Consider the following 22,706-nt stretch of genomic DNA (forward strand, 5'->3'; position numbering starts at 1 on the left):
CTCGCGAGTTCCGAAACACACACGCACACACATATTTGATCATCGTCGAACACATACGACCGACGAGTGACGGTGCGATCGAGGTGCGTCGTTTTCTCGCGATCTCTTGGGAACAAGAACTGAAAATCCGGGAAATTCGCGAGCATTGTGTGACGGTGCGGAGAAGAAAAAAAGAAAACTCTCGATCAACCGACTGTCAAACGGCGCGAATCGAGGGAGGGCCATTTTTGTCGGCCTTGTGCGAGAAGAAGAAGAAGAAGAAAAAAACTCGGTTGCGAAGAAACCACGTTCGATTGCGCGCCGCGTCGAGGAACGTATATATGCGTGTACATATTGACGATACGTGAAATAACAAACGAACAGTTCTTCGGGGGAATTGCTCGCGCAACGTTCTCATCTCTCCGGAACCCCCCCCGTCTCGAGAAAGAACACGTTGCCGGGATTTTCTAGAGCTCCGCTGTGTATTTTTCTAGGTTAAGTGCTCCGTGCACACGTTTAGAGCCCGAGACACGCGGCGCCTTTATAAAGTTAACAAGGTCGCATTAAACGCGGACGACGTGCTCGCTTCGAGGACTCCGCGGTGTTTGTCGGAGTCTCGGATTAGCGAAACAAGCCGTTCGTTCTGTCTCGGCTTAAATATCGCACCTGTACTTAACGCACGAAGAAAAACAAGGACAAGGGGGAGAGAGGAGAGTTAATTGGCGGAGTCGAAAAATCTGCATAAAGCGCGTTTGGTTGTTGCGACCGGTTCGTTGTGTTCCGAGCATGTCGTCGTACAAGCGTTTGTCGAACTAAAAAAGACGGTGGGTAGGTGTGCGTGTGTGTGTGTGCGGCGTCGTCGTCGTCGTCTTTCGATGCAGCGCGGATCGTCAACGAGCTCGCGCGAATGATCCTTCCGCGGCTGAACGGCCCTTGAGGAACAAGAAGAAGACAAGGGCGGGAAGGCAAAAAGACAAAGAGATGACGAGGAGGGAGCTATGAGCACGGCGGACACCGCGCTGTCAATTTCGGTCAAGATGGCCCCAGGGCCGGAACACCGTCAGGAACCGGTGGCCCCTGACAAGATAACCGAGAGCGAAGAACGTGCCGCTGCCGATGCCGCAGTCGATGCGGACAACTCGGATAGCAACACCACATTGACGACCACCACCACCTCGAGCGGCAACAGTAATAACAACGGCAACAGTAACAATAACAATAACAGTAACAATAACGAATCTGTCGCCACTGTCACCGTCGTCGCTGAGCAAAGTGCGAACGTCGAGATCGCTCCGGTTAATTTTGCTCCTGGCGCCGCCGATCCGGTCAGCCAGGGCTCGCCGCCGAACAGCGGCGCCGACAGCAAACAGGTGAGCAGTCGCCGAACGGTCGAGGAAACGAAGAGACGCCGAAAAATTCTCATCGACAAGAATTTTTTTGTTTTTTTTTTTTTTTGTTTTTTTTTGTTTTTCCTCACGAAAATTAATTGGCGAAATGAGATCGGAGTATCTGTGTGCGAGAAGTGTGTCGGGAGAGTCTTTTGAAATCTCTCTCTCTCACGGGCAAGGCTTTTCTCGAGACACCTTATCGCATCTCTCGCGCGGTATCGCATTACGATCTTCCCACTGACAGCAATTATTATCCCACCGACGACGTGTGTCGTCTGCGTCATCTCGTCGGTTGGTTTTCAATTAGCCGTGTCCATTAATCTCTCCCGGACACATTTTGAGGATTGAAATATACACACTTTTTTTCACAATCGCGTATTCGTTTCAATTACATACTCGTTACACACTCGAACGGGATATTTTATTTTACATTACGAAATACAACGAGAGATGATGCGTCAGGGAATATGAGTTCCATATTTGGAACTCTTTCGCGGTCACACAAAAGCGCGATTCGAAAAAAATGCGGTTTTCAATCGCGCGATCTCTCTCTCTGTCTCGAACATCGCGAGATGAAGTCATTCTTTTCAATTAGAGAAAGGCGCATGTCACATGAGAGAATCTTTATCGTCGATTTGAGGACGACACACACTTGACAAGTTACGTTCCTGAAATGGCTGTGCGGATCCTCGACGAGAGCGCGAGGACGCATCCTCACTCGAGGCGCAAATACGTTCCCGATATCCCTTTTCGGTTCGTTCGATCGGTTCGCGCGCGTCCTCCGATTTCTCGCGAGCCGGATCTCCTCTCCCCCCCGGTTCGTTCCAGCGGCGGTTCTTGATTCCGGGATTATTGCGTAAGAAGAAAAGAATCCGGGATTCTCCTCCATCCCGAGGGCTGTGTGTTGTGCCAAATTTACGCGAAATCAATAGCGTCGGGGGGGGGGGCAATAAATCGGGCTCACAAAACTTTTCATAGCGGTCGCGTTGTGAAACGATATAACGCCCTTCGGTGAAAAACAAACAACAACAACCGCAGTGTTTCGAAACGGGGTTAAATTCGCGATATAGCGCGAAATCAAGCGCTCGGTTAACGATCGCGATCAATCGCGAAACGCGTACTCTCTTGTCTTCATTGCTTCCGGAATTAAAACGGGGACAAAACGGGGGCACGCGAATTGCGAATCGAAATCGACAACAGGCGTTGTGCGTTGACGCGCACAATTGACACGATTGGAAACAAATTTTTGTTTATCGCGGGTATAACGCGAGTATATCGGCTGTGAGTCTATTTGCGCCAGATCTCTGTACTTGACCAGAGAAAACACGATCTCTCTCTCCCTCGCGTTCTTCTTATCCCGTATAAGATGATTACTCATACCCTTTCCCCGATCGGATTGATCATCGGTTTTTATTGCGCGCGCGCGCCACGTAATAGCCTATATCCGATTTTTCTGATTTTCTTGTTTGCCGCTTTGTTATTTCCATTCTCTTTCTCGCTTATCTCTCTCTCAGCTTTATTTTTTATTAAAAGACCGATAAGCGTCGTGACCAGCTGCTCGTTTGTACGCGCGCGACACACACACGCGCGCGCGCGCACGGTAAATCAAAGGCCGCTCGTGCACGCACGTACGTCCGATTGAGAAAATGCGTCAACTCGCCGCCTTTAGATTATCGCGTCGGGTTTTCTTTTCGCAATTTAATCCCCGTAAATTCGAAAAATCTTATTACGCAATAGTCTGTTATCGCACGCGCGCGCAACGCGATGCGACGCGACGCGACGCGATATGTAATTTCGTAAAGCAATTTCCACTATCGCCGTCGGAGATGCGGGATTTTATTGACTTGCATTCCCCGCTGCTCGGTCTCTCTCTCTCTCTCTCTCTGATATAAACGCGTCGTTAGGCTCCCGGGAGATTCAGGGACACGTGCGAGAGGAAGAGAAGAATGCGCGTTTGACGAACGTCGTCTTTAACAGCTCGCGCGCGCGAAGAAACGAGGCAAAGCCTAATATCGAAGCCGCGAACACACACGCTCCCGAGACGTGACGATCGAGAGAGCCGACGAGGGTACTCCATATACGGCGTGACACAACATCGTCGGTCGTCGTCTCGGATCTCTCTGTCCGAGCATAAACGCGGCGGCGGTTTGACGCGAGACATGGATTTTCGGAGCCGAGAGAGAGAGAGAGAGAGACACATTTGTTTTTCACACGTAGTACAGAAAATTCAGACAAATTTCTCAGCTCTGTCAAAAGATTTCTCGGATCCTCGAGGAAGCTCTTTTGTTTTTGCACCGAAGGTGATATACGTATCGAGATGATTTTTTTCGCAAAACTTTTGTTTTTTTTTTTTTTTTTCGGAAACAAAATACACGCGCGCGCGCGCGCGTCTAAAAACTGCGACGCTCTTCAATGACGCTCAGACTAATAATGAGTATTTAATGAAACACCCGTTACGTATGTCTATTGCTGTGCATATGTTAAAAATGTAGCGGTTAGCATTGCAGATACGATAATACGGACACGGTATCGCGTGAATACGGTCGTTAGAAAAAAAAAAAAAAATAAAACCGACCGAGGAAGCTGCTTGTATTCTAATAAATGTCTTTCGCATTGTCGACGAGTTCAACAAAGGCGAGATCTCAACGTAAGAAGAGGAGGAGCGTGTCGCGCGTTTAGGGCCGAATCGCGCAATTGCCGATTGTCTCTCACCGCCGGATAAATAATTTTTCAACATACATATATACGTGTGTATAGTATCGAACGCGATCTGTGAATGACCGTGTTCAACGTGTACTGTCCAGTTTTTTTTTTTTTTTTTAACAAATTGAATTCTGACGCACACAGAAACACCGATTGTTTTGTTGTGCAACAATCTGCGTCACGCGATGCAAATGCGTTTTTCTATCGAATTTCGATTATATTAGTTTTTTTTTTCACGTTCACAAAATGCAAATATGTGACCTATACGTGTACGTGTGTGTGTGTGTTACGGAGCAATTGACGGTATGAGAGACACTCGCTTCTGTTAATAAATTGGAGTCTGTTGTGTGCGCGAAAAGCAACCAACTGTGTGCTCCGTGACAATACGAAGCGTGATGATCGAGAGAGCTTCGTTTTTTCCGTATATCTAGTTACGATCATTTATATTTGCGACACACGACCAAGTTTTTTTTTTTGCGCACATACATACGAGCGAATTTCTGGAAGTCTCGAAGATTCTCTCTCTTCCAAGAGAGCCAATCGGCATGCTCGAAAACGACCTCGTCGTGTACACGACGAAACGAGACTCAGCGATGTGTCAAAGAGCGAATTCAGCGAAAATATTGCAATTTAAACTTCACCAGTGAGCCCCGCCGAGTCGATCGTTCGATTCCCTCAATCATCGAACACGTTTTCCAAAAATTACTTCAATTTTAAGATCGACACTTTACCGAGCGATAAGAGCGCTCGGTCGTGTGTCGATGCTCTCTCTCTCGTCGACTGCTTTTCATAATTTTCCGTTTCTGTTTTGTTCGATCTCGAGATGTATCGAACGTCGCGTGAAAAAAGAGAGAGAGAGAGAGAGAGAAGAAAAAAAAAGCCCGAAACAAAAACCTATCTCGAGAAAAGCTATCCCCCGCGTGGCGTCGCGCACACCTTCGTACGGCCCTGGACTGGCCGTACACTTTTCAGTGTAATGGCGGCGGCCATGCTGGGAAGAGCGCGCCGCGCCCGCTCGTCGCAGTAGGTTTCAAAAACCGGGACACGTTCCTTCGAACGCGTACCGTCGACACGTTTCCGCCGACGTACGTCGACGACAACGTGCCGTCGTTGATAATATATCCGCGTCGAGATATTCGACACGTGTCGGGTGATGCACGACGTTCGTTTGCGCGCGTGTTGATCAGCGCTTTTCGGTGCGGCGGAGCTGGCAAACGCACGTACACACGCGAGGACAACGACGACGACGACGACGACGACGACGACGGACGACGACGACGACGACGACGACGACAGCGACGGCGACGGCGACGACGAGTTGCGTGTAGCGGCGCGGCACGCGAGTGCGAGAGGGAAGAGAAGAACGAGATAGTTCGGCGAGTGCGTGAGACTTGGTGTGTGAGAGGAAAAGAAAGAGAGAGAGCGACCGACACCCGGACTGTGTGTGTGTCCTCTAAAAATACGAATTCCGTGCCGGCATTGCCTAGTACGGATTTTTTTTTTTTTTTTTTTTCCACCGTCACACTCGTCGTAAGTTCCCCCTGATATCATCATGTGTCCGTCTCTCCTTGTGTCTGTCTCTCTCTCTTTGTCGTTCGCTCGCGTCTTAATTAAGCTAATCGCTAGAGCGCTATCGATCTTTTCACGGATGGCCACCGGGATCGGACGCCGCATCAGCACGCTCTTGTCGTGTGTCTATGTTACACGTACGTACGTCTTCCGACGTACTTTACTTACGTGCCGAATCGTTTTACGTCCCTCTCGTCCGACCTCTTTGTTCCCCCGTTCTGTGTTTTGCGCATGACTCCACAAGAAATTCGGACTCCGTATGTGCGACGACGATCGTCTCGTGTGTGTCACCGAACAAACGTTCGAACTTCGTCACGGGGGTCAGCTGTGAACATCTCCCGAAAAAAAAAAAAAAAAACACTTCCCTTCGCTTTTTCCACGCTAATTCTCGTATGAGACACACTTGTTTCTTCTCGTTCGCTCATGTTTCCCTGATATTTTTTACAATCAATGTTTCTGAACCCTTTCAAATATATCTCGGACCGATTCAACTCCCCGTTTCAATGAAGTTGAAGATGTATTTTCGATAGAAGAACGACGAGACAAAATCTGTTTACTTGTTTATTTACGACCAATTAACTGATGATCGAATGTCATCATCATCAACAAAAAGTGTAAACTATTCAGAACAAACATATGTTTATTTTGAATAATTTTAGTCACAGTTGAGTTATAGTTCATTACACATTCGCAGAGTTCTCGCTCTGTGTGTGGTTGCCTCCTAAGCCTCACAAACAGATCCAATAAGAGAAACCTTAAACTCACTCTAGGGTTTTATCATTATATCTCTTTCCATCTCCAACTTGTGAACGGATTTTTAATGTAATATAGATTTGTTTTTGTGAAATTAATGTAACGCAAAATTTGTGTCTACTGTATTTTGTCCCACAATAATTAGGATTATGTTGTTTGCTAACATTTATTTGAAATAAGATAAAGGAAAGAGTTTAAACAGAATTGATGGCTTTTTTTAATGATTAAAAAAAAAGAGAGAGAGAGAGAGAGATAGGGAGAGAGAAAGTTGGGTTTAGTTGCTTACAGTACATCTACTTTGGCAAAGATGAAGAAGAATTATTCAATGTGGTGCAGTTTCTCTGCAACCTTGGCATAAATAACGTAATTTTTTTCAGTTATTTTTATTTTTAGGAAGAACCAGCAACCCTGTCTGCACTGAACGAAGGTGAATTACGCGCTTTGCTGGATGAAGCTATAACGTACAAGCGTCCGAAAGATCGAGAGGGTAAATCTAATCTGTTCAAGGTATCTATTAAAACTTTTAACATGTATAAAATAATTTATTATCGCGCCGTAAGAACGAAATATAAATGTATACGTGCCTTTTAGGAACTGTTGCAAGAAGCAGAAGCGGATGAGACCGAGGAAGGACGTAGATTAATATCTAATTCACGTCTACCAGGCTCAAATCGCAGAAGGCACAAACGAGAATCCGTATCCGAGCGTCTGACACATGGCGGATCGCTTCAAAATTTAGCCCAACCCATTGCCTCAGAATTCGACAGTTTCGCTTATCTGACGTCTAGTTCGTGTCACACTTACGGGAGTAGTAGAAGAAAGAACAAGAAACACACAGGGCCTAGTGTTTCCGCTCGACAGAGAGAGGGTGGATCGTTACCGTCAAATGTGAATGCAACACACAGCCTTGCTTCTTTGGCTAATCTAGACCTATTGTTCGACAAAAAGGTATATATATATATATATACGATGAAATTTAAAAAATATTCCTCATAGTGCGAATCTTTTTAAATAACGTGCAAGTAATCTTCTTTCTCTTGCGTGATTTTTTGAAGAAGAGTTTTTGCGAGGAGCGATCGGCATACGATTGGACCAATAAAGAAAAATCCAAGTCCTTAGACAAACCCACCTACACTAGTACAAAGAAGGAGGAGAAGGAGAAGGAGAAAAAGGATTCGAAGAGGGACGTCGTCGGCCCGGGTGAGACAGAATCCGAAACGCGAGAGAAGAAGGTCAGCAAAGGAAAATACGGAACAAATGAGATGCTCGAATCCGATAATCCACCCCCGGAGTATAAATCGGATTACATGGTGATTGATATAACCGAAGCTGAGGTAAAGTACTCACTTCTGATATAACTGATGTGGTACATATTGACATTCTTTTTCGTTCCAAGTGTTCTCGAATATTGAAGAAATTTCTGTGGACGAAAAAAAAAAAAAACATTTGTTTTCTTTTTGATATTGCAGATAGACGCTATTAAGAGAGAACATGAGGAGAGACTTTTAGGATCTACGGCTAGTGGAGTTCAAAGACCTCGATCGTTGGACGCCGAAAATGACGAGGGAACTGAAATGAAAATAATTGAACCTCGTAAGCCAATTCATTATGTTACACGGGCGACTCTTGATATAACGCAGACTCCCGTGGACACCACCATAGAATTTCCCATTCGCGACCACAAACAAGAAAAATCAAAAATATCCGTCAATGGTGCGGATATGACAGGAGCGTTGTCGTTTCAACCTCACAACAGTATAAAGTGTAGCATAAGCGGAACCGCAACCAATCCCAATATTCCCCAGAGTAAATCTATACCAGGTATATGTTCCGTGATGCAAGCGACTTGGCAAGCACAGAACTTAACTATGGGTAAGTAATTAACACACTTGTTGTTTAATGTAACTATCAAAAAAATTCGTCCTGTAATCAAAATTTTGCGATACGCGTGTTTTTTTTTTTTTTTTTTTTTTATCGATTCTCTCGAATTGATTGCGACAGAAGGAACAAGATATGCGCAGCATATTACGATGAAAGACCCGTCTGTATCTGGGGAGAAGAAGTCGTTGGACGAGAATGGGAACGCCGTGCAGACTTACAACGGTGAACGCAAGAAACCCAGAAGGAAACACACCCAGGAACACAACGTTAAGGTTTACAATGCCGAGAACGTCGAGGGTCATCGTAACGAGGATATCGACAGTCTGATCAATTTCATTGAAAATAAAGAATCGAAAAGCAAAAAAGGCAAGACCGGTAATCCAGTCAGAGTGAAGACCAGTTCTGGCACAAAACCGAGAACCAGGGAAAAGGATACGAAGAGAGAGCAATTGCCGTCGAAGTTGCAGAAGTCGAATTCTCTTGAGGAAATATCGAAGACGAAATTGGAAGATCTCACGATGGAGAAAAGTGGCAGTTCGAGTGGCGCCAGCAGTGTATCCAGCCAACAAGGTAATAAAATATTTTATATGTAATATTATATCTCTCTTTTCTCAATATTTATACATATATATATTTTTTTTTCTTTTTAAACTTGAGTTTTATCTTCCGGTATTTTGTAATCGTTTATCATTGTTTTATAATCACAGGTGTGAATGTGGCATTGCGTCGTTCGAAGCAAAGAAGCACCGGCGATACGACGGTCGATAGTCGAGGCGACAGGCGTTCCTGGGGGACAGAGGAAGGTCAATCAATATATTGCAACGACACTGGAGAGGATTACGCCAGCCGCCCCAATTCCAACAAGAAGATCAATCCGGAGCCCGAACAGGAAACGGAATTTCTAGTGGTTACAAAGAAAAAGAAGAGCAAGAAACAACGAAGAAGTTCCAGCGGCAGCAGGGCGCAAAATCTGACAACGTCAGGATCGTATCTTCAGAATTCCAGAGGATTCTCTAACGAGTACAGAACGCCGCTCTCTCCCGAGTTGCGAAGAAAATCGGCGAGTAGCATGCCTCCGAGGTGAGTTAATAACAATCAGACACTCGAAAAAATGTAAAAAAAAAAAAAAATAATATTGAAAATTTTTTAATTTAAATGTATGAATTTTATTCTCTTTACAGTGATAAGTCGGATAGCAGCGACTTGGATTCGGTTCAATCGCTGCCGGTTACATCGAAGCACAGTCTGTCTAAAGTCGCGACGTCATCGAGCGGTATTCCGCAGGCTAGTTACGCGGACATAGCGCGCATGGCCACCATTAACATGCCGCACAATTTGAATATGGCTGCAATCGTACCCAGCATGCTGAACACAGCCTCGTGGCCGAGCGTACCGTCGAAGACGTCCTCGGAACCAGATAAAGTGCCTCAAGATTATTATCCGAGCCTGGACGAGATACAGCACTCGGAAAGAAAAGTGAGGCAACAACAGAACACGGCTGTTCAGTCTAATCAGGCCGCGGTGAACTTGAATTTGGATAAGCCGCTATCGCCGACTTTGAAGATGAAGAACTCGGATAGGAAAAAAGCTGAGGCTCAGGAAGAAGCTATCAATAAGAATATTCAAGTGTTCAAATATGTTCAGGACATTGAAAAGATGCATGAGAATCTGACACAGCAAGAAACCCAGAAACACACGACTTCCAATAGTTACAGTGCGAATTCCAATACGTCCAATGAAAGTGTCGCGACAAACGTGACGCCGAAACTGAGAAGTAATAGTACAACGACGAATTATAGTGCGGTCGATGCTGACAATAATCTCAGCTGTGCCGTTAATAATAAGGATTCCGTTATACATTCAAGATCCAACAATCCCCGTTCTCGCAGAAATTACGTACATAGCAATCCGAATGTGCAACCTCAACAAGGATTGCACGATGAGCAACACCCCAAAAGGACAGTGTCTTCTCATCAGGACGAAATGCCTAAGAAATCGCACAACGATACCTTACAGTCCGACGGCAAAGCCAATCTACCGACCGCGCCGCATGACAATACGGACGCGCAAAAGTTGAAGACCGCGAAATCTGTGCAACAGGAGTCGCAGATCGTCGAATCTGAGTCGAGTAACAACAACAAGACGACCGTTAATTGCAATCCCAGGACAGGGAGAGTTGTGAAGGATTATCAAAACGTTCCTGTGAAGAACGACGCGGTGAAACTGACGATGTGTCAGCCGCAAGCTAACTCGAAGCAAGAAAGTCAGCAACGCGAGGAAACTGAAAGCAAGAAACCGAAGTCGCAGAGTGCGCAATCCGATAAGGACCAGTCGCAGAGGCCGTCTGTGGAGATGCAGCAGGCCAAGAACTCAAGACCCGCGGTGATCTTGCTGGATGAAACTTCCTCCGACGTCAGCAAGAATAACAATCTGCCGACGGAGCTAACTTTCGGTTTCGAGATAAACGAGCAGCTGTTGCTCTCGGAAGACAATGGCAACGAGGAGACACCGGTGGTTGTGACGGACTCTGGTTTTCCATCAGCTGCGCCGCCTCCGCCGCCGCTTGTCGACAACAAACCACCGCCCGCCAACAATTACGAGAGGAACCCGCCATTATTCACCGAGAAACCAGTGAGGTACGACAAGTTCTCCAATTTTCATATGCAACCGCCGAATGCTCATGTGACGCCAACTAATGCTCACGTGACACCGATGCATCCGGTGATGATACAACCACTGCCGTACATGAGTTATGCAACCAGGTTTCCACCGCCCACGTATCTACCACCGCCGCCACCACCTCCGCCTGGAATCGTGGAAAAGTTCCATCCGCCGAAGGAAGACTTTTCTATGCTTTACGTAGCGCCCGAAGAAGAGCTGAACATGCAGTCGTACAATCACGATAAGATCGTCTCGTTCGTTGGCTTAGGTAAGGCAATAACATGTAGTATGTAACCAATCATATTTAAAACTTCATCACACACACAAAACTTCTCACTACTTCATTACATTGCTCTTCATCTCGCTTGTTTCTTCTCGTATTCAATTTGATTTTTGTTTGTCAATAGCGTGGGACGCAGTCATGAGAGAAATGCCTGTGACCACAACCGGTCGCATACAATTCTACAGTGGACAATGAAGTGAAAGTTGTCGTGGGGCTGTAGTAAATGGGCAATAACAATAACTTTTTGTATTGGTAAAACTATACTTCCATTACAAATAGCTAGTTCGTTGAGTCTCTCTCTCATTAACGCACGAGGTCGGTTTTGGGCGTGTTTACGTGCGCAGTTGCTGCTCTCGAGCATGTAAAGAGAGAGAGAGAGAGAGAAAAAAAAAATGAAAACATCAACATTCGCTCGGAGAATCATCTGTCTTCTTTGAATTCAAAACGTTTTCGAACCAGTGTGAGATTAGTGGAGCCGAGTGGTGCGAAGTGTGCCTCAAGAGATAGTTAATAGCAATGTACATAAGAATCAATCACCAAAAAAACGGGAGGGAAACAAGACGGAAGAGAAGGATTTAAAAAAAAAAAAGTGTATATTCCAGCAATGTACATTGTGCTTAAATTTCTCATGATAATGACAGTGTCGTAAAACTACAGTATTGACTATTAGTGATGCCTGATCGGAAAGGAGAAGGTGGACTCTCTCAAGGATTAATGTATCCTCGTAAAAAAACATTTATAATTAGTTTTGGTTAGCTCCTGCGAGCTGGGACGATTTCGATCGACATGGAAGATCACTGGTCCGGTGAGTTTTTGTCGATTCTGGAGCGAGAGATCGATAAACTTAACACTAAGAGTGCCGTGTGTGTGTGTGTATCACACTTGACGTGTATACACACTTGGTATATGAAACTTAATGCACACACAGTTTCAAGTTAGTAGTTTCTTATCGACTGTGTATGCTTGGGGATCACATCCATGCAAATCTAGTGCACGACAGAGGTTTGTCTGGACTCAGGGAATGTTAGTCGATCTGAATGGTTGATAAGGACTCGATTTTTGTCATCCGCATGTTAAATTGCTTCTTATATTTTAATTACAATTGTTGCGTTTCTTTAAACAAAAAAATACTTTTTAAATATAATATTTTTCAAAACGCAGTACACGTTCTAAATATCATCACAAACATATACATTTATTCATAATATAGATTCTTTTTTTTTTATAAATATATATATGAGACTTTTCAACCTGTGCGTATGTGAAAGAAAGCTTTTAAAAGTAAAAGAAGAATTTTCAGACATTTAAAACCTCATAGTTTTTGTTTACGTGAAGTCACATTTAGAGTTTTCATATATATTTTCTCTTTTTATTTATATATATTTGTGTATTATTTATTTATCCATATGTATACATATATATATAATATAATATAATATATTTGGAAAACAGCTTTCCTCCCGATTTCACGAGATCAGTAAATGATGACGAGAACATCATATATGACAATTGTTGGGGGATGACAAAAACAAAAGAGTACACCTTATCACCTCTCAGTGATAAAAAAATATAGCCAGGCACTCTAAGTGTTAAAATAAAAAGTCACTAACTGGGTTTTGAAAATGTCGAAGTACGCTCAAAATCTGGTCAAATGTCTGTGAGAAGATAAGACGCGGAATGTGTCGCAAAAAAAAAAAAAAAAAAAAAGCTAAATTTTTACACAGACCTGCTTATTTAAGAAGTAACTGATAATTATCCATAATGATAATTATAAACAAGATGCTTGTGATTCAGTAAAAAAAATACGAATGGTGTGAATGCGCGCGTGTAAAATTCGTGTATACTTTCTTCTATCGTAGAATTATGGAAATGAGATTGCTGCTCGATCGTTGCTGCGCGTTGCGTTTTTACGTACACAATGTGCCGCCGCGTTGCGGGCGAGGAAGCGTGAGAAACAAAATCGTGGAAAACAAATAAAGCATGTCGAAAATAAAGGAACGAAACGTTTTTTACACGAGTCTCTTCGTCTTCGAGAAACTTCGAAAATTTCTTAACTTTAACCTTGTGGCAGATGATATTTCGACAGCGGTTATTACATAAGTAAAAAATAAAGTACAACATCTGATTTGTGTAATGCTTTTAAAATCTGTTTTTTTTTTATTTATTTTTTTTTATTGCATACATTATATGTGATTTTACATTGCTGTATGAAATGGACTGGTGCACTTTTTTTTTATATACCTATGTAATAATAATACAAGGTTAACCTAACCCAGGAATTATTAATTAATTAATTTTGTTTTCAAGCTCGCATTTTCTCGAACGCGGAGCCTCGTATAAGAACCGCGCGATTTTGTTTTCTGCGATTATTTTTGCGAATGGTAAAATCACATCGTGCGCATCAGAATTGATAATGGAACACTTCGTGTACGTAAAAATCTTCGAACTTTTTACAGAGGCTTTAAAAGTTATTCCAAATTGATTGCATTTCATGTTGTCACATTTATAGTGCTGCAACTTTGCACAGACCATGTTTTTTCTTCATGTTTGAACGATGCTTGTTTAGAATTTAACGGAAAAGAATTTGTTTAAAATAAACTTCATATATATATATATACACACACACATACACACACACACACACTTATACGAGTCACATTGACAATATCAACCGTCTCGCTTAACATGATCATCTATATATAATGCCGTATTGATCCTTCGTACTTCCACATAGTAATTGCAGACAAATAAAACGTTTCCGAGATGTTATTTTTTACGTCTAAGAACCCACCACACGACAACGGAAACGTGTCGCACATTACATATGTACGTAGCAAAAAAAAAAAAAACACAAATAACAGAAAATTGAATTTTATTGCGACTGTGATCACTGTGAAGAATGTGCACAAAAAAAAAAAAATAATAATCCGTACGCATTATATTAATGCGTGCTCTTATTGAATGTAACTCTTATAAAAGTTCACTTTTAGTTGTCTCTTTTTTTTCCTCAGGTTTGTTTCTCATTTTCTTTTTTTTTTTTTTTTTTTTTATCACATTGAGAGAACGGAGAAATCGAATTTTTATTTGGTTTATTCACGGATATGCGAAAGAATACGATTGTCACGTGTTATGAGAATATACGTTAGATAAATATACACTGGCGAATCTAATATATCGTTTAAATTAATCGTCGGTTAGAAGAGAAAAGATACGAATCCCCTACTATACTTTTTAAATTCGCTAATTGCCTAAAAACTCGAGCCTAAGAGACGAAGTGTTAACGCTGCTTTTAACCCTAATTGTAATGCATACGAGTTTTAAATAATATAAATCTACGGATTTTGTCAATCTTGTGGCGTAGAGCGTACGGTTCGCGCGTAATATTCTACCGCAAACACCGAGCGAGTTGAGTAGTAAAAAAAAAAAAAGAAAAAAAATAAAATAAACACACATACTGATTGGTTTTTGTGTTTTCGAAATACTAGTTTTAGTTGCATTTTTCAATTTTTTGTGTTTCGGTGATGTGTTTCTGCTTCTCTCTCACTTACCGGAGCGAGAAAATGTGAGAACAAGATTTTAGAGACTTAAGAGCAAACACTTGTTCTTTCTCGAATAAACAAATATTATTCGCGCAGCAATCTCATACTACACGTGGAGAAACGAATGAATGATCGGTTGAAACTTATCGCCTTTATAGGTAACGATAAAAAGAAAAAAAAAATAAATTATCACAGATAAAGTTTCGTATGAAAGCCTGGTTAAGAGTGTGTGCGCTCTGTCTATTTAGTATATACATATATATATAAATATATATATTACGAAACGAGTTAATTATTATTAATGAATTAGGATTGATAAAGTTTGTTATATATCGTTTTTTTTTCTTTGCGAAGATATCAAAATTGTGTAAAAAACGACAAAAAAAAAAAAAAGGTACCACGCTCCGTTGAAACTCTCTTCTTTTTTGTCTACATAGGAAATAGTTCAGCTGGAAGTACAGCTTTCGAGATAATTGTGAAAAATTGAGATATTTAATTATTATTATTATTACGACGCATTACATATATATATATATATACGATGCATATCGGAGATGTAACTCGAAAAAAGTATAAAAAATTAAGCGCATATTTGTTAGCACCTTTTGCAAACACAACAAAATATATTGAGGTAATTTCCTTTTCTTTTTTTTTTTTTTTTTTTTTTTTTTCTTTGAGTAAGTTTGCAAAAGTTTGGATATATTGTGTTGACCAATATTTACGGTCGCTGTTTTAGTCACTTTTTTCTTTCAATGTATAACACATTAACGCACCGGAACTTTTCTATTTTCTAAAAGTCGCAAAAACTTTATCTTTCTATTTCTTCGACCGAGATTTTCTTTTTTATAGTTTTTGCGCGCTTCGGTTTTCCTCCTGATGAGTGTGTGTGCGTGTGTTGCAACAAAAATCGAGGTATATATTATATATTATACCGACTGCCCACGATTTATTTTATTTTTGTTTTTCTTTTACATGTGTTACGTACGTGGGACACTCGACTATAACACTTGTTATTACGGTTGTGCTGTATCATATTACTTTTTTGACGGAATTGTTATGAAAATGTTCGCATCCAATGTTGAGATACTTTTTTTTGAGTTACTTTAAAATCCGATATGTGTGCGAGAGAAAAAAAACAAATTCACGAAATAAGGTGCTCCAACTTGCTTTAACGAAAAAACAACAAAAAAAAAAAAAAAAAAAAAAAAAAAAACTAACTGCAGTCTCTCAGCCTGTGCCATTAACCGATTTCTCTAATGGCCACGTGATAGGAATTCGCGAAAAACTAGCTGCAAATGTATATTCGTGAAGAGGAAGAATTAAGCCGGACGAAAAGAAAAAAAAACCAAAAAACCAAAAAAAAAAAAAAAAACCAGAATAAAAAGAAAGACGAAACCTGAACCCACCCTCTCCAAACAGTGTACATAGCGGGGGAGGCAGCTATGGTAATCCCGTCTTAATCTATACGTGTAGCATATAAAATTGTTTCATTGCTTCGATTTGACAGACATATGCGAGAAACAACAAAAATACGCGGCACTAGAAACTACCATCTTGATTTGCATGCAAATTGGAGTAAAACAACACTGTGACTCGGAAGAAATGACAAAATGCAAAACTGTAATCAATATACAAGAACGAATTTGTCCCTCCCCCTCTACTGTTTTTGTTTATAAATGTTTATGAGAACAAATAAAAATACATGTTTATTTTCTTTCATATCGGATACTACAATTCATTTTACAGACGTTCGATTTTTATATTGAAACAAAAATATCCAAAAGTTCTATATGTATTTAGCATTGAGAGATCCCTTTTTATTATATTTGTGCGCTTCGATGTTTTCCTTTCGCTCAACTTTGTTGAGCGATCGATGATTTCACACGAATATGCGTTAAAAAAAAAAATCTAGATTTGGTTTTACGTTCAATTGATGAACTTTCCCAAGTACAAGGCAATTCTCGCGAGTATCTGGAAGATAAATAAATAATAGTAATGTGAAAAAAAAAAAAACGAAACGAACGAAATAGGAAAAGACCGAGGGAAAAGACGATCGGAGAAAAAAAACTTGTCTCTCGACAACCTGGATGTTAATCTTGTATCGCTGTACAATTTGTTATTCGATATGAAACGATTCTTCTCTCGTATTGTACATATGGTATTGTATAATATAACTATTGTATTATTACCGACGCTAAAAAAACGACTATCTAATTAAAAATTATTAATTAATACCGCTATTATTAGTGAGATGATAAATGATAAATAGAGAGAGAGAGAGAGAGAGAGAGAGAGAGAGAGAGCGAGAACGAGAGAGAGAAAGCTTACCGCGATTGTGTATATCAAAGCTACAATTTGTGTGTGCCCGCGTGTTTGATGTGTGTGCGTGAAAGGCTGTGCTGTCCAGCTGCAAAACCTTATAATGCGAGTGTGTTGTTGCCAAAGTTCTCTTTTGCGAGTGTTAGAGAGTACGATAAGCAGTGATATTTAAAATGTTTGTTTGGTCAGGTCGTATCATTATTGACGCAGTAAAGCGCTGTGCCAGGGGTGGTATAAATCAAAAAAACCGTGATAGCTTTTCGTCGTTTTTTAGAGATAGCATTTTTTGTTCTCTCTTCTTTAAACGCCTCGATTAAAAAAATTTGCGCAAAAAAATCGCTCTTCTCTTGATGAATTTCTCGAAATATTGAAATAGTTAATTGCAAACGTATGAATTGAACTCGATCTTATAAAAATTTTATTTATTTTTTTTTTTGCGAAGAAATTTTTCTCACACATACGTATATGAAACAACTTTACATACATATGTGTATATATTTATGTATTATAATTATACATATATTATGTACGTGCGTGTATACGCATGCGTATATAATATGTATATATAATATGTATATATATTTATATATTATACATACACTATGTACATGCGTACATATTTGGTCAGTTTCTTTCAAAAAAACAAACAAACGAACTTAGATTAAATTGATTACTCGTTATAAGAAATACAACGATTTTTTATATTAAATTAAAGCAAAAGTGTTTATCAAATTGGTTCTAGAAAATTGATTTGTTTTCTTTTGCAAAAGATATTTTCATTTTGTAAAAAAAAATATATATATATATATTAGTACACATGTGTATCGAAACCACCCAGCTTGCGTCAAAAAATCGGACGAGACAGTGAACTTGTTGAATGTTGCTTACGTACTTGTTTTTTTTAAATTGTAATATCCGATTGCGATGGCAGATCGTATCTTTAGGATACCGCTACCGAGAGAAATGATTTGTATGTTGAAAGATGCGAAGGGAGGGGAAAAAAGAGAAAAAAAACCAAGAAAAAATGTTAGAAAAAAACGAAAAAGATATATCACGATTTATTCTCAGGTGATGTATTCACACAACCCACACACCCCACATCCCCCCCCCCCACACACACACACACACACATACACGCATACATAATGACTTATTATTTTGTTACTAACGATATTGTCAGACGTACGTCGAAGCTATCATGGACCACGGATGTGAAGGGTCATGTTCGGAGTCGTTGCCATGGAATGTGTAAAAAAAACAAAAAAAAAAAAAAGATTATGTCGTGTATATGAGTGAGAGTGACAGATAAAAAAAACAAAACAGAGTGAGAGGAAAAGAGGGAGGGACGAGAGAAGTAGATTAAAAAAAAACCGTATTTCGACATACACTTCTCTCTCTCTTACAGAAGAGAATTCTCCGATTCCCTCTCCTTAGATTGTGTATTCCGAGATGATGAGAGCGTGTAGTTGTTGCCATTTGGCCTTTATGCTATCTTACTTGCGATTTCGTACAAGCTTTGCGTGCAATACTGTGATAAATGAGTCGTTCTATTTCGTTCTTTTTCCTTTTTTTTTTTAATACGCGTGGCATAATACATGTGTGTGAATTTATGTCAGACCTGCACACACACATACACACACGTATCGGATAAGTCGCCTGTTTTCAATCGGTCGGCCTTAAAAAAAAAAAAAAAGAAAAAAAAATTATATATATATAATATACATATAATTAAAAAAAACAACAAGTTGCATGTGTTACAACTCGCAGCCCATTTTTTCGGCACGATCGAATTTTTTGAAATATGAATTCGATTTATTTCTCGTGGCCTATAAAATTTCATTTATTTGCGGATAATAACTGAGATAACACACACGCACGATTCTGTTATGCGAACATTGTCATAACAATATTGTTATGCGAGTTATATATCTCGATCTTAATGATATTAAAGAAAAAAAAACCACCTTATTCTACAGTCTATATTTTTACTACAGTCTATAAAAAAAAAAAAAAAGTATCGATTATACAATTAATTGCGCATTAGCTTCCGAACTGCCATTGCATTGACACAATTCGTTCCTAAGGTGTTGAGAGAAAGAAAACAAAAATTATTTGCAAATTAATAAATGTAAGTTTATTATTACGTTTGTTTTATGTATATATACATCATATATGCAAGTAGCGTTAGAGTTATTTAAATAGCCCTGAGAGATATCGTAAAATCTCAATTCTTGCTTAGACAGAGGACGATAATCTTTTTTTTATTATTATTATTATTATTGCCTCTTTTTAATGTTAACAACTTCCAAAATGTGACTGGTTTTTGTAATGTAATTAGCGATAACGTAATTTTCTAATAATTGTTTCAATTTTTAACGCAAAGATTTCAGTTAAAAAAAAAAAAGAAAAAAAAATATTGCATCCTTGACGCGTTTTTTTTTTTAAGGGAGACGATTCGAAACAGGCGGTGTTCTCCTCGAGAGAATCAATGTCCAATGGTATGCGCTTTACGCGACTTTACTTTTTTCCGAAGCTAAGCGATAGAACCGCTAGTTTGTGGCGTGTTATTTTGCATCTGCAGAGGCTACGACCTGTGAATAAATGGTTTTTGTTGAAACGATTAATTGTCGGAGTGTGTGAAAAAAAAAATCCTGACGTCTCTGCGTCTCGATATATCATACTGTAAATAATAACAATATTACCAAAAAGAAAGACTCATGTGTGTTACATATTCCATTATTCAAAACAATTTGTTCTTTCAGTTTCAGTTGCGTATCTCCACGTCTGTATGTCCAACAATATATGTATGTTTTTCTTTCCACGCAGTAATATGTATAGTTTTGCGTTGAAGAAAACCACAAAACACATACGTAAGAATTATGAGTTTTATTTAAAAAAAAAAAAAAAAAAAAAAACTGAAAGATTTACAATGTAATGAACTCCACATGTAAACGATATTTGTTAAATCGTATGATGAGCGTGTGAACAAAACAAGTGTGTGCGATCACTGCTCCATGCATTGGTCCTGCTGTAATCCGTATCTTCTTTGCAACTCCTCTTCCATAGCTTGTAACTGTTCTCTGTTCTGTTCCTGCGTCATCTGTTCCATCAGTTCGTGATTATAAGTGGAGTGCAACATCAGGGCCAGCACACCGGCTCGCGACGCCATGTTCGAACGGATCTGCCTTTCCTGCTCCACAAGCTCGTCGATCTTAAGCCACTGCCTGACCCTCTCCATGTCTATCTCCGCCCGTCGCAGTTTCTCCCACATGTAGTGTCTCAAGCAGCTCTTCTTCGGAGCGCGACAGAATTCACCCGTGGCGTCGAACACGTTCGTAACCAACGGACAGCCGCAAACCTCGGTGTCGCCGACTTTCGGATCCTTGCAGTGCTCCGGACAGAGAACGCGCAATCTCTTGCAGTACGTTCGGTTTATGGGATTGTAAAAGTCGCAAAACATCACCTGACCTTCGATGCGCGTCTTGACACTCGAGCCGAATGACGCCTGCGACTCGTACTGTGTGAAATAACACAAGCAAAAAATAAGATTTCACTTTTAGAATATGGGGGTAGAACTTAACGGTTTTGTGTTTTTATATAATACCTTGTTGAAACATTTTTCCATATGCTTGATGGCGCTTCTCGCGTGGATCTCGTGGCCGCACGTGATGCAGTACGTGCTGCTTTCCGTGTCATCGTTGTCGTCGACTTCCGCTTGCGCGTCGATGGTTGCGTGTCTCGCGCGTTCGACGATGTGATCCAACTCGACGTGTCTCTTGTCCAACTCGTGCAGTATCCTACGAACGTCGTGCTGCTGCTTCCTCACGGATTCCAAGGCGCGTCTGTTGTTCTGTTCCGCAATGCACGCGGTTAAGGACCATTCCTGTATGCGCTGCGGTAATACTTGATAGATTCTGTTGGTCGCCAATTTCAAGCCGCAATCGTCGGAACAGTACTTGCTCCCGGGTCGCGATTGCTTCGTGCAAGCGGGTCCGTAGCAATGACGCGGCGGTTCCAGATAATCGTTTCTCTCGTTACTCGAGTCTCGCTTCCGTTTCTTGATCAATTTTATTCCCTTGTTGAGACTCTTCGAAGATTTCAACGGATCTCCCAATCGCCTACAGGTTCGCTGAATACATCGAAGCTTCAACCGTACGGAAGGTCCAAATTTTTTCAAATGTCTGCACACGAGAAATTAAAGATTTATGATCTTATGAAACACACAAATTTTGCTACATCAATTTTTTCAAGTTAGTTTTGTATTTTTACTTGCAAGCGTCGCATTTCCCACAGTTTTCTGTACGCAAACATCCCGTGCACTCTCCGCACCGTTTGGAAGATTTTTTCTCCAATCTAGGATCCCAAGACGCGTCATGCTCGTATCGATGATTCCTCTCTTTCTCTTTGTACTTTTTGTGTTTTCTGTCCTCTTGATCGGTTCTGCGTGGCTTGTATCTTGTTACCAAAGTTGGATCTTCCTCTCTACAACGCTGTGCACGTCAATACATTATTTTTTACAATCAAGATTGAACTTTTCTCATTGTTAGTTTATAAAAAAAAAAAAATGCGCTTACAACGCAGAAAAATTGTTTTATATGTTTCGCATCTTTCTCAGTTATGTTTATGCAATCACCATGATACCACTCCTCACAAGCGTCACATCCTCTGAAATAAAAATAAAATTTATATGAGATTAGACAAATTTCTCTTCTGAATATAGTTAGTCGAATAAAAGTTTCAATCGCTTACATCATAAAACGAGAACTGTCAGAACTTCTACAAATACAATAGGCCTGTCCGTCCTGTTTCAGTAACGTTGCAATCTTGCTCTTCCTTTCTGGAAGCATAAACTGCTTCGCTATTTCTTCTTTCTGTAAGCAAAAGTAGAAGCTCTCAGACACATTTTTCTCAGAACAAATAGGTTATACAATTTTTTTATTTTGAACATTACGTAACTTGTGTGCGCGGGCAATAAAATTTATATATTAAAAATTAGACAATATATTTTTATCTTACATACAATCTGTCAGCGCAATTTTCACGCGAGTTTCATATAACTACAATTAAAACTTACAACATAAACAAAGACATTTTATACTCACCGACAAACTGGTTTGTCTTTTATCAGCCATGGCGAATTCGCGTTAAAACTATTTCTCTACTTGAAACTTGCGCGGTTTGCAATTTATTTATACCATTTGTACTTTCGTACTTCAATTTCAACCACCGCAAGTTGCAATTTCATCGCATCGAGTTTTGACTACATATATATATATATAAAACAGAAGAAAAACAATCTGCGACCATTTTTGTAATAGTTTCCAACGAACTCTGTAGAGTTCGCTGGCAGACATGTCAGTTTTGACATTTCGAGGCTCTGCGTTCCGTTTCGCGCACACGCGCGCGTCTATTTATATAGTACACGTCACGTATAGTATAGATAAATGCGTGGAAACGGAACAAAGCTTGAGACGCTTTGTGCGCATAGACTTATATATAAATAATAGACGGAACATTCGCGTAAAGCCTATGTCACACTACGGATTAGGATTGAGATTGGATTGAAATTTGGCCAATCAGAGCAAAGATCACTAAACTTAGGATTGGGTTTCTTTTTTCTGATTGGTCAAA

General features: G+C 40.4%; 2 protein-coding genes across 5 annotated transcripts; one reads left to right on the forward strand and one right to left on the reverse strand.

Moving 5' to 3' along the window:
• Positions 1-413: 413 nt before the first annotated feature.
• LOC109857454 lies at positions 414-16,286 on the forward strand. Of its 4 annotated transcripts, XM_020433760.1 has the most exons (10): positions 414-1,349; positions 6,786-6,899; positions 6,984-7,340; positions 7,448-7,726; positions 7,862-8,264; positions 8,394-8,843; positions 8,981-9,353; positions 9,455-10,909; positions 11,036-11,202; positions 11,342-16,286. In XM_020433760.1, exons 1-10 carry the CDS (start codon positions 978-980, stop codon positions 11,410-11,412), a joined length of 4,041 nt encoding a protein of 1,346 aa, XP_020289349.1. In that variant the 5' UTR covers positions 414-977; the 3' UTR covers positions 11,413-16,286. The 4 variants fall into 4 exon arrangements, with proteins under 4 accessions (XP_020289349.1, XP_020289346.1, XP_020289348.1 ...); XM_020433757.1 differs by having other exon boundaries at positions 9,455-11,202; XM_020433759.1 differs by having other exon boundaries at positions 8,397-8,843; positions 9,455-11,202.
• A 2,280-nt stretch (positions 16,287-18,566) lies between these two features.
• LOC109857449 (CXXC-type zinc finger protein 1-like) lies at positions 18,567-22,386 on the reverse strand. The gene is made up of 6 exons (XM_020433748.1): positions 22,178-22,386; positions 21,825-21,946; positions 21,650-21,740; positions 21,345-21,565; positions 20,680-21,256; positions 18,567-20,592 (listed from the first exon to the last, which is right to left on the reverse strand). The coding sequence occupies exons 1-6, from the start codon at positions 22,205-22,207 to the stop codon at positions 20,080-20,082; spliced, it is 1,554 nt and encodes a 517-aa protein (XP_020289337.1). The 5' UTR covers positions 22,208-22,386; the 3' UTR covers positions 18,567-20,079.
• Positions 22,387-22,706: the final 320 nt, after the last annotated feature.

Source organism: Pseudomyrmex gracilis, unplaced genomic scaffold (genome assembly GCF_002006095.1).
Source record: "Pseudomyrmex gracilis isolate BER0280 unplaced genomic scaffold, ASM200609v1 scaffold_159, whole genome shotgun sequence".
NCBI classification, from domain to species: domain Eukaryota; kingdom Metazoa; phylum Arthropoda; class Insecta; order Hymenoptera; family Formicidae; genus Pseudomyrmex; species Pseudomyrmex gracilis.

Excerpts from the sequence above, each read along its gene's own strand:
- LOC109857449 (XM_020433748.1), bottom strand. The coding sequence starts at position 22,207 with ATGGCTGATAAAAGACAAACCAGTTTGTCG. Across the intron at positions 21,741-21,824 it reads GACAGTTCTCGTTTTATGAT|AGGATGTGACGCTTGTGAGG; the intron begins GTAAGCGATTGA and ends TTTTTATTTCAG. Across the intron at positions 20,593-20,679 it reads TGGAAAAATGTTTCAACAAG|TACGAGTCGCAGGCGTCATT; the intron begins GTATTATATAAA and ends TATTTCACACAG.
- LOC109857454 (XM_020433757.1), top strand. The coding sequence starts at position 978 with ATGAGCACGGCGGACACCGCGCTGTCAATTTCGGTCAAGATGGCCCCA. Across the intron at positions 8,844-8,980 it reads CAGTGTATCCAGCCAACAAG|GTGTGAATGTGGCATTGCGT; the intron begins GTAATAAAATAT and ends TTATAATCACAG. Across the intron at positions 9,354-9,454 it reads GCGAGTAGCATGCCTCCGAG|TGATAAGTCGGATAGCAGCG; the intron begins GTGAGTTAATAA and ends TTCTCTTTACAG.